Source organism: Pipistrellus hanaki, assembly GCF_964339955.1.
Source record: "Pipistrellus hanaki genome assembly, chromosome: 2".
NCBI classification, from domain to species: domain Eukaryota; kingdom Metazoa; phylum Chordata; class Mammalia; order Chiroptera; family Vespertilionidae; genus Pipistrellus; species Pipistrellus hanaki.
In genome coordinates, this window is record NC_140504.1 from 115,870,869 (window position 1) to 115,883,416 (window position 12,548).

The 12,548-nt window shown below is 40.7% G+C and overlaps 1 protein-coding gene across 3 annotated transcripts in view; it reads right to left on the reverse strand.

Annotated features, from left to right (window-relative positions):
- Positions 1–407: 407 nt before the first annotated feature.
- F13A1 (coagulation factor XIII A chain) overlaps positions 408–12,548 on the reverse strand; it is a 167,393-nt gene continuing 155,252 nt past the window's right edge. For 2 of the 3 annotated variants that reach the window (XM_084873185.1, XM_084873187.1), the window contains 2 exons: positions 7,990–8,126; positions 409–2,242 (listed from right to left, as the gene is read on the reverse strand). In XM_084873185.1, coding sequence (XP_084729311.1) covers positions 2,095–2,242; positions 7,990–8,126 — 285 coding nt within the window. In that variant the 3' untranslated portion in view covers positions 409–2,094. Of the gene's footprint in view, positions 2,243–7,989; positions 8,127–12,548 lie in introns of all 3 variants that reach the window. The other variant, XM_084873186.1, reaches the window with a different exon arrangement.

Genomic DNA, 12,548 nt, shown 5'->3' on the forward strand with positions numbered 1-12,548 from the left:
GATGTCTACCATGAATGTAGGCTCTCCTGTGCATATTTGCCATATATTTTCCATCTCTGTTTTAAGTTCACAAAAGGTGTTCATTATGATAAGTATTCATTATGATAGATGTTTATGCTGGCTTGGCCACTGATTTACTCTAATGATTAATGAGACCATTCATGAGAAAGTTTCTAGAAGCTGGTTTTTGAATGAAATATGTAAACCTCTTCCTCCAGTGAATGTGGCTAAAAGATAGAGAGAGTAGCGAGGAGAACTTAGATTGACATCAATACCATGGATGGTCAATTTTTGGAAAGAAGAAATGCTTGTCTTTTTGTCCAGGTGGATGATCTACTAATGAATGGGTGATTTATTGAGCAGTTGAGTAGTAGTATGCTATACTGAAAATTCAAAGCACTCACTTTTGTGTGGATGCAAACACAATCAGGTTAACTTTATTTTAAGCTTCGATTACATTCCAGTTAATAAGAATCTACTACATTAAGCCAGATTGACAGTCTCACAGAATGCCTTTAACTTTAAAATTGGATATTGGAAGGCTTGGCAAATGCTGGGAGATTACTTAATAGAGTTAGTGTGATGTTCCCATAGGGGGGCAGTTACCTTCATGGACTCTTGGTGTTAAAGCTCATAAACAGTCTCAAAGATTTAGAAATGTGGTTATACAGACTAAGAATTTCATTATGGTCTCTCCCCCAGGTTTCTTCTGCTCTTTTTTGTTTGCTTGTTAAGAATCATAATCTACTGACCTATATCACACACTAGGCATATCAGTGGGTAATTCTGACCATACATCAGCTTTGCAAATAAATACCTTGGAGCACATTACAAATGATGTCAGCATCCTCTATCATAGGGTCTGCAGTACTACTAGCTGTTTGCAAGGCAGAGTCCATATTACCTCTCAGCATCTGAGTGATGAGCTGAGGCCTCAACATGGGTGATGTAAAGGACGAGAGGATTAGTGGCTGCCCATCCTCCCGCAAGCTTGGTCCCTAAATCTTCCTGCTTCTCCAAATTGTTGGGCTTATTCTGCCTCTAAAATGTATCAGTATGCAAAATGGTCCCAGAGAGACAGGTGAAGTATAATTACTAATTAAAGAGACTAATTCCTGATTCCTCCTGTTGCAAGCTAGACTCATTAATTTCTAGTAGAGGCATCCTTGCAATTTTTACAAATTGAAGGCAAGACCCTTCACCAGCAAAACAACTGCAACTTGCTTTATTAGGATACTCTGCTTCATTGTGGTGGTTTGAGGTATGCCTGTAATGTAGCCCAGAAAGTGTTAAAGGGCTATTGGTTCCTGCTGGTCAGGCCATGATGTGACACCACCTATAAAATGCACCATAAAACTGCATTATTTAATAGATCTGAGCATTGCACCTGCTTTCTTAGCTCCTCTTAGGTGATTAAGTTTCTCACAAATGCAATTTGTTAATATGGGGCCACATCTTCTCACAAGGCAAATCTGTGAAATTTGGCAGGCAGTTGCTTTGCTGCAGGTGCAAGATGAAAGACCTTTCCTGAGCTTTGCCAAGAAGACAAATGAAGTTGTACTCAATACATGGGAACAATATTCTGACACGGAGGGCAGAATCTGCTTCTAAGAAAGGGAAATAAAATTTTAGGGCTGAATCATGTGTTTCCCTCCATTTGGGGGAGTATATCACCCTTATAAAAATATGAATGGGGGCCAGATATCTTGTTTTACATGAGGCCAGGTATTTAGCACATCCCCTTGCTAAGGGAAGTCCTCTGATATTTGAAGCTGCAGCCATTTGTGATGATAAATGATGACTTTTACTCTTATGAGATATGAGAGTTTAATTAGGGCTTAATTAAAGCTAATCCTCAGAATCCTTTGGAAGGTAGAGTGATGAAAAACTAGCTCCCACTATGAATAACCTGAGTTTGGACAAGTCTATCTTTGAAATAGATAGCATCCCCACTCTGGCACCCTGTCCAGACCTGCCTGGGTATTCACAACTAAGTTAAAGCAAGAGCCGACTATTTTTGCATTAGAATTTCCTTAGCCAAGATTAGAAGAGGTCAAGTGCCTGGGTCCATCTCAGCCTCCTGTGCATTTACACCTAACGTTGTCTTTGAATCTGCAAATCCAGCTCGCCATACACATGTCTCAGGGAGTCACTGGTCATGCTGGCCATCAGCTTCCGACGGCCTGAGACCCAAGGCCGACACACTTCTTCCCATTGCACAGTGGAGTTGGGCCGGATTTCACTGAAAGAATAAAAATACAGGAAAGTTTTTACTTCACGCAGAGGCAGATCCAGTTTCCCAACTTGATCAGGAAGCAGTGAGAAGCCCTGCTCTCTTCTCTCAGTTGATGGTGGCTAGAAGACTGGCGGTTCTACTAGTTACAACCCAAAGGAGGGCCCTACTGAAGCTCTGCTAGTGACAGTCCCTGGGGCCATAGTTTTTTCCCCTTGGATGCATCAACATGTCTCTCAGTATATATGGTCCATGCAGTGTATGGTGGAGCTGGACTGAGTCCTACCACCCATGAGTTAACTGAATTCTAACTTGTTCCCAGTCCTTCATAGTAGCCTTACTAATGTGACTGAACTGCCTTGGCCCCGTCTGTGACTTGACTCCTATCTGAATTCCTTGGAAGCCTTTGCTGAGGTGCCAACACTCTGATTAGTTCTCACCAGCCTTCTTGGGATAGACCTTTTCCCAGGCCCAAGATCATAACCTTGCTTGCTGCCAAATGACTTGGAGTATCTGCATACTCTGTAATTCGTAATCCTGTTTCAACCACTAATCTGGGTCCTCTGCCTATGCACTTTTCTGCTCCTCATTGGTTGCCTGCTGATAGAGAGCCTAGCCTTTGATGGTCTTGGTATTCTCCTCTTGCTCTGCAGCCCATGCTCTGAGGCCTTCCCAAGCTTCATGGCCAAGTCCACTGCAGTGCATAACTGAGGTCAATAAGGGTTAGGAGGAGGTTTTAGGAGGAGGTTTTAAGCTTCTCTGGGGCATATCACATATATCACCCATGTCAGCTTCAGGAGGAGATTACAGTAGGATATATATATATATATATATATATATATATATATATATATATATATAATGGTTGAGCTAGATATCATTTGACATATTTTAAAGTTAATAAAAATGGAAGATTAAGCAAACAAAGCAACTTTTATAAGACCACAGAGCTGTTAATGGGCAGAGATGAGATTCAAACCCAGGTTTATCTGATTTCCAAATCCACGCTCTTTCTACTACTGTATACTATACTCTATAAGAAGATGACATTTTGATCACTGCACTTGCTTTTCCACAAGTTTGATTTCTCAAGTAAGTGCTGTTCTTGGTGGATTCCTGGTCTTTGTTCTCTGACTCTCAGGGAAGGCACATACTGGGTGGCTTTGCATGGCACCCTGGGCCAGTGCTTTCCTGGGAGAGCAACAGGGAAATGAATTGAAAAGAGGGATAAGGGATCTTATTATTTCCAGGGGGTACTGAGGCTCAGCATGTGAGGATTGTAAAGCAGTTAGAAATCACTTATTTCAATGGTCTCTTCTACCAATGAGGAAACTTAGATCCAAAGGGCCTTATGGAAGTTTCCATGGCCACAGAGCCCGATGGTCTGGGACGATGAAAAAAGAGACACACACTGGGGGACATGATAAGGGCACTTGTGTTCAGAAATAAGAAATGCATTATGTAGAGGAATTTTGTGGATAGATCCATAGATAGACTGGCCAGGGACTGGAGGAGGGAATCTTTGTTAGCACCTTGGAGGGACCTGGGGGGCCAAAGCATCTGGGGATAATACTGTAGCTTTGGACTCAGGGTGTGAAGGAGAGTCTGGAATGGTCCAAGGGCCTCAGCCATATGATCTCCCATTTGCTCTCGGGGTTGGACCCACACTAAATCACTTTAGATAGAGCCAGAGTGAAGGGAGACACATGGGCCACATACCTGTGCTTGACATATGCTTATGTAAAATTTGAACCCAAAGATTTCCTCAAATGTCACTATAACAATATATAGTTCCACTGGCTGTGGGTGTATCCTCCGGGACAAAAAAAGAAAAGAGGCCCAAGTCCTAGAAATCCAGATACTAAATAAGAAACCCTTTTCTCTCTCATATCTGTGGCCATTGAGAAAGGCATCGAGGCCGTGGGAACCTCTCTCTTTGGGGCTACTCTAGGCATTGACTTTACACTGATAGTCTAAATATCTCCATTAATTTGGTATTTCCTTACACTTTTCATAATTTTTTTCTTTATAAATGTGACTATATAAATTCTTTAAATCAATTATAGAAAAGCTAAAGTATGTGAAAAGGACACACATATAACCTATATATGTAGTTTTTGAACTCAATAAATTGATCTTATGATTCAGGATTTAAAGATCATTGACCTCACTATGGGTTTCCTCGCCTGTAAAAGGTGGATACTATGGAATATAGAACAGGGTGTGAAGAGTTTATATTTGTACTGAGCTTAGAACTATGGCAAGGCATGGGAAGTGCCAAGTGTTAGGTATGTGGTGTTATTTTTATTATTATCACAGTCACCTTTGTGGCTGCTATTTTCTCTGCCTGGACTGCCTGCAAAAAAATTTAGGACAGTAGTTTCCTCCTGCCTATATGTGGAAAAAAAGTTATCCATCCTTCATTGCAGAGATTAATTCAATAGGAATATGTTTTGAGATATTTATTTCTCAATAATTGTGCTATTTTTACCCCAATCCATTCATTTTCCCTTCTCTGGTTTCCCCAAGTGATCAATCAGAAACACTTCGTGAAATAGTTGTCCTGCTCAAAAATCTGTCCTGCAGCATGTAATGCAGGTAACTACTTCTCACAAAAACTGCAGTCTCTGAGCTTTACATTATTTGTGCTCACTCATAAACTCACCCACATGATGATATTCACACCTGTATCTCATACATGTACACGTGTACACTGATCATGTCTGAGCACAACACAAATATGCTACATGAAGACACACATGCATGTCTAAGTATGCATTTGCCTACAGAAAAATAGATAAAGAAAAAAAGAGAAATAAATCCTTTCCCCACCTTGGTAAGTGGAGTAATACTGGAATAATCTAATTTGCCTGCAGATAGATGTGGTGATAAATGGTTCTCAGTAATGTGCTGAGCCATCGGGATATACTGATCATTTATCATCTTGAACACATGAGGGCAAATGGGATTATTATTATAATAAACTGCAACTCTTTATGGTTTGTCCTCGGTGGGTCTAGCCCTCAACTTTCATCTTACTTGAAAAACTCAACATTTAAACCAAAATCACAAAGTTAGGGAGCTTTTCTCTTGAAATAACTCCCTGAACCTGATCATTTTTAAAGGAAGAAAAATGAATCTGGAAGATGAATTATTTTATGTCCTGGGAATATCAAGTGAAGAAACTTGAAAGCTGAGATTCTGTGAGAGGAGATGGGGGAAGGGCAGGAAGGTAAACTTTCCCAGAGTAGAGTTAGCTTATATCTTGGTCAAGGACAGCACCAGCTACCTTCCTTGTTCCTACTTCAATTCCCGGTTTACCAGCTCCTACTTTCCAGACACAATGTTTTGAGCAAGATACACCTTACCTACTAAGACCCCTGCAGGGGTGTGGGTGGACTTGGGGGTGGTGACTCCCTTTACTATTCAAGATGTGTGTTCTAGAAAGGAACTCAGCCTTGTGAAGGATTTTGCTTCTACAGAATTGCCCTTTTCAAGAACCCAAGTCCTTATAAAGACCTGCCACTCTTAGACCAGATTTTGGCAGCAGAGGGCACTCTGGAGTGTTTCTAACTCTGGCAATATGGCTGTGGGCATCACTGGCTCAGTTCTTGGTTGTGAAGGTGTGTACTGGAGTCAGGAGGAAATGGATAAAGTAGTATTCTCCCCAAAGTCCCAAGCATACACTAGGTTATATATTTCTCCCTAATTTTTGACCATTACTGAAAAAATAAAGCTTCCTGGCTTTGGAGAAATCCACTCCCTGATCTGAATTTCCATAAGAGATGGAGGAACTGGTGTCCTGTCTGTCACCTACCTGCCATAGACCAATATATTGAAGTAACTATAATAACACCTATGGCAGCAGAGTATGAGTGGGACATTTGCCTAATGCCCATGTAAGAACTAGCCTCTTTCATCATTTCCTATTCACTATACTTTACCCAACCTAATGTCAGATATTAACAATAATCAATGCACCTATTTTGAGCCTCATACATCCCAAGTAGTGGGTCATTGTACTGTGTGAGCATTACTCTTTTTTCTAACATATAGATTGTTTCTTTCATGCATTGGCTTTTGATCAAGGTGGGATTCTTCGCACAGCCAAGGTGTAAAGGTAGCAGGAGTATAGGTGCAAAAGTACCCTCAGATGAAGCTCGGGGGGGGTTACTGATTGAGAAGCAAAAATTGAATACAGCAGGGGGTTGTGTTGAAGAAGAAAAGTTTCACTTTGCCAAGCGATTCTTGCATCTGATTCAAGTTGGAAGGTGCGAGAACGAGTGAGTGAGACCATGGTTTCTGACAAAGCAGGGCTATTATTGCTGGGGTAGATTTTAATTTAATTTTTTTTTCTCCTGCAACCTTCCTATTAGCACAGGAAGGTTGTGATATTTTGTGCTTGCATTTTTTTAAAGCACTCAAGTTATTTTATCTGCTGTTTATTGCATCCACCAGCATCAGGCATCCCTTCTGGTGTGCAGAAGCTGTGAGCACTGTAATTTGAAAGAAATGCAGGGGGCCCTTAGTGGGCAAATTGCTTTTTAAAGGTGCCCCAGAAGGGGTGAAGGAGGTCTTGTAGTTGCCCCACAGATTACAAAACAGGGTCGCTTCTATAAAGGATATTGGGACAATCTCCAATGAATCTGGTCATCAGGCAGTTTCCAAAGCCCCCACCTCCCTTTCTATACCTCAGAAGGTCACCCCACAGGAAATTTTCTAGATTGATTGATGCCGACAGAGGCTTATTTGTGGTAGAAATGAAAGTAATAAACCTCAGAGATTGGGATCTATTCTAGGTGTCACACTCTAAGAGGAATACTGACAAAGTGGTGTTTATGGGAGAGGGAGAGAGCTAAAACCATATTAGAAGCGAGAGGAATAAAGTCAGGGCAGGTATAGTGAAGACTTAAAGAAGTTGTGACAGTTGTTTGCAAACATTTGCAAGTCGTCAGATGGAAGAGAGATGGGCCTTATTTTGTATATAGCTCCAGATGACAGAATTCAGATCATTGGTAGGATCAAAAGGTACAATTATTTTCTAACAATTAGTGCTAGCTCAGCATTCTGGTCTGTTCTATGGGTGACAGTACTTTTCCGTAAAAGCCAAAGAAGCTGAGAACTGTCGGGCACAATTTGATGGTGCTAGGTTGGAATGAAGCAGACTTTCATTTCTATTATTACGGGCCTGGGGTAGTAATTGGTTCCCTGACTAGGAAGAAAGTCTAGAACTCTTCAGACTCATCTATTATTCTCCTGAGTGCTTGAGCTGGTGAAGTCTGGGAGGTGGAATTGGGAAGAAATAATTCAAGAAAAGGAACACTTAGGGAATAGCATATTTGACATATATGCTATTAGTAAAATATTTGCCACATTAGTAGAATTGATACATGAGGAAGTAAGTGGTAAGGCACAAACATGCTTGACACTTGGTTCTGGAATTAGCCACCCTGAGTCTGAATCTTGGTGTCATTCTTATAAGCTTGGGATAAATCGTTGACTTCTCAAAGCCTCAAATTCCTCTCCTCCCTATGGAAGATAATACCTGTACCAACCTCATTTGGATAGTTTTAGGAATTAAATGAAGTTTGATCAAACCAGCCCTATTTTTACTTCATGCCCCACAGAAATACCAGTAAGGTAATGGCAGCTTCTGAGACATTTTCATTGGGAATTAGATGTAAGTTTGGAAAAGACACAGAGAACTAAATGTCCCACAGCCCCACATCACCTTCCCACAACCCTTCAGCACATACCGGAACATTTTCCTCATTGGTTTTGTCACTCCAGGACCTTCCAGGCGCATCCAAACATTTTGCAGAGTTTCCTTTAAGGGATTGGTGAACTCAACTGTCACAACCATGTCAGAACCAACCGTCTGAGCGCCACGGACCTAAGAAAAGAGTTGGGGGAGAACACAGCTCATGAGCAGCACATAAAACCTCTCTGCTCTCTCGTGTCCTTTACCACCTTTACTGTTGCTTCTGTTTTGCAGTAGGATTATTTTTTGGCAAGGGAAGGGACCAGTGTGATGCAGATAGCTTATTGCTTTGACTGGGAGACACCTACCGAGAAAAAGATGGAAAATTACTAATTAGAACCACACTCTCTTCCTCATTATAAAAAGCAGCCTAATTAGGACTCAGGTTAACAGCCTGGCTACTGGCTGCTCTTTGTCAGCAGGAGGTGGAAATGCATTTGGTGTAGTAACCAATTTCGTGATGAGGGTGGCCAGGAGAACTCCGCTTCTGGATAGGGCTCAAGTTTCCTGCCAGGACTTGGGGAATTCCCGAGTTCAAGAGGAAAAAATGCTTCAGGGGGCCTGTGCCTTTTCACTATTAGAAACACTATAAAGAACTATGTCCAAAGAAGGAGTCTTCACTGTTGAACTTGAAGAGAGAAAGCTGGACACTAAAACAGCCAGAAGAGACTTCATCTGCAGCTACACCATCTGAGTCAGGAGAGGCTGAAGCTAATTGTGGGTGAGTTTATCCATATCTCCACAGGATCAGCTGTTTGGCAGGAGGCACCAGAGTTCAATGCCAGCTACAACACTTCCTAACAGTGAGGTCTTGTGACTTCCTCAACCTTCCTGAGACTCAGTTTCCTTGGCTCTGAACTGACTGACACTTTTATGGGGTGATCTAAGGGGATGCTATTACCAGTCGTTGTGTTTACTCTGTGCCGCACTGTGCCACACCTCGGAACTATATGCTTTCCCCACACCAACACAATGTGCTTGGCTTGGTGCCTGTAGCATTAGCCTGTTTGCTTAGGGGCTGTGCATCCTGTGGATGGATCTGTAAAGCACTAAGTAATTTGGGAACAAGATGATAATAAAAGTCCTTCATTGCAATAAAAGGGTAGGATGCTATAGTACATATAAAGCATCATGACACATGGTAAAGGCTCATACATTACAGCTTCTGCTTTTTGAAGTGGCAAAGCTTGGGGGAATTATTTTTAATGTTTTTATTGATTTTTAGAGAGAGAGGAAGGGAGAGTGACAGAGAGATAGAAATTTTGATGAGAGAGAAACATCAATCAGCTATCTCCTGCACACCTCCTACTGGGAATTGAGCCTACAACCTGGGCATGTGACCAGACTGGGAATTGAACTAATGATCTCTTGGTTCATAGGTTGACGCTCAACCACTGAACCACACCAGCCAGACTGGGGGGGGGTGTTATTTTATTCACCTTTTATTCTAGCCCACTTTCTACTCCAATATCTAGCCAATGCCCAGTAAATATTGTTCAATTAGGCTGACTGCTTAAAAAAAAGGAATTTAATGGTTATTTGATTTTCCTATAAAACAACCTAGTCATTATTATACTTTGTTTCTTTAAGCAGTATGTGTAATATAGAAAATTCCATGTGGAAATGAGACTTTCTAATGAAAGGAGAAGGACATTACCCAAAGAAGAAGACTCTATAGTCAAGAATAGAACTTTATGGCTTTAATTTGAAACATACAGTTTGTGACTAAACCTACATCTATGGAATTTTTTAAATGTGTAAGAAAAATGAAAATTGTAGCTGATTCCCCATGTTTATTAAATTTGGATCCCCATCTCTTGGGGTAGGATGGGTGGAGAGCAGGCTCACAGGAATCATGGGTGAGCAGATGGTGACCATGATGGTGACCACAGTAGCTGTCACCACCGAGCATGGCTTGTGAGCCAGGCAGTGTGTGCAGCACTTTAGTAAGTGGTCCCCAGCCTGGCACACTCAATGGAATCACTGGGGAACTTTAAAATTACAGAGGTCTAAGCGCTTCTCAAATAATTACATTGCATCTCAGGCAGTAGAATTTGTCTACTTAAAGTTGAAAAAAAAATTTTTTGCATTAAAAAAATACAAACTAAAGATAACATCTACTTTCTAAATTTGAGAAAGTTGGGCCCCTTCAGAGACACTACTGGTAACATTATTTGCTCTGATCATTTTAATTTGGGGGAGGGGATATTTTGGAGCCATCTGTCTTCTGTATACTTGTATAAGTCTGAGCACAAGCCTCTTAAAACATCTGATAATATCTACTGACCCTTCCTCCACACAGATTTATACAGTGACAAATACGAGACATGCACAACTGCAAGTAGTTTTAGGGGGTTCAGATAGACCCATGTGATCTCTGCATGGCTCTCGGGGGCTTTGGGTTCCAGGATGAGAACCATCTCCATACTGGGAGGCAAGAGCTACAGGAAGATCTAGGGTGTGGAAGGCCACGTGCGTCTTTCTAGTCACTGATGACGGTGATGGAGGAAATCAGGTATTTAAAAAGTCGGCCTGTGTATTTGGGCCTTCATGGATAGGCTTTAGATATGAATATGATTAGAATATTAAGTCTTCTAAGGTAATTTCACATGTCATGTCTAATCAGGTTGCTTCCAGAGATTACCTCTATAATTAGCTGCAGCAGGAGTATATAAATACTGCTCAGCCTTTCCTGGTCATGGAGAAGGGGCTTGGAAGGGCTAGGAAGATGAAAAAGAGGGCCCTTCAAGTTTGGAGAATGCTTCTTTTGCAATTATCAAAGACTCAGTGTCAATTTCCTGACATCTGTCTCTTGTACCCAAATTTAAACTTCCTTTGCCTAACTACTGAGATGATAATACGCCTTAAAACGCAAACCAAACCAAATATAAAAGCCTACCCAACATTTACCATCACTATTTCCTGCTTAGGAATTTAAGTGGAGATATTTCCCCTCATTCTGTTGAGAAAAATCGAACATATTAACAGTATTTTCATATTGTATGTTTATTTGAGTGGTGTGCCACTCTGTGGTATCTATGAAATGCTTCGAATGATGACTACCATGGCTGAAAATGTCTGTTCAAATCTAATTCTTTAGGGAATCTGCACTGCTTTTCTTCAGTGCTATAAAAATAATTTTATATCAGCATAATTATGTTTCTGATTTCCTTGCTCTCATAAAACCTCAAGTAAAGGGAGCCTTTAGCAATCCAGAGAGTTAGATCAAGAAGACATTTTTATGTGTATTCACCTTAGAGAAAGGTAGCTATTACTTGAACCAGAGAAAAGGATAAAGAATAGGTTATACTTGGTGTCATTAAATTATTTTTCAGGTTTGATGGCCTTGATTCTTTAAATTTTTCCATTTAAAGTATCTCTGTTTTGAAAGATTGACAAAATATTCTTTTCCAAGATAAATATAATTCACCAATATTAACATACTGAGTTCTTCTCTTTTATGCTATTCCATGATAACGAACAACTGATTCTTTGGTAAATAAGAAAGTTATTGACACACATGCACACACACAAACTTTTGGGAAGAAAGTACCTTTTAGGAAATCACAAGGTCTTTTCCATGGAGTATATGCTTTACAATATACATAACTATATTCAGAACTGAAGTGGGGTTGAAGGAAAGAGTTTGAGAAAGAATGAATTTAGTTGGCAATGTGATCCATATGACCTAGGAGTTCACCTCACCCCCCTTACTTCCAGTGCTTTTAGTCATGAACGTCCTTCTCTTCCTCAGCCTGTGGCCACTGCCAGGAGAAGAAGTGCCTGTGTGTAACCTATGCCCTCAGCACTGGCCCCTCCATCACTACTGGCTAACAGTTATGCCGGCATCTGCTGAAGTGCTAATGGGTTAAGACAGTTAGGCAATGTTTTTAGTCTGCACTGTCCAAATGGTAGCCACTAGCCACATGTGGCTATTTACATTTAAACGAAGTGAATTAAATTAAATTAAAAATACAGCTCCTCAGTTGCATAGCCACATTTCAAGTACTCAGTAACTCTTAGTATATGTGTCTATCATATAGGTCAGAACAGATTTAGAATATTACCATAATCATAGAAAGTCCCATCAAATAATGCTGTTAACTCATTTAACCCTCACAACTGTGTGGAGTAAATACTATAAGACTTCATTTCACAGATGAGGAAACTGGGACACAGAGAAGAGAAGTTACTTGCTCAAGTTCACTTAGTAAGTAGGGGAAGTGAGACCTAAATGCAAACAGTCTGGTGCCCCAGTCATTGTTTAACACCCCTAACTAACTCTGAGTAGTAACCACAGTATTAATGATAACTTACATTTTATGCTGTTTGCTTAGTAATGCAGCCATTCTTATCATCATTTTATTTGTATTATGTTGCTTAGTCCTTCCCACTGCCCTACGGGCTTGGGAGTGGGCATGATCATTACACATCCCACTGCTGTGAAACTGAAACTTAGACTGAAAATGCATAAGTTACATAGATGTAAGTTGGTAGAACCCAGATATAAGTCTAGGTCTTTCTGACTCCAAAGCATTCATCTTTAAACATCAC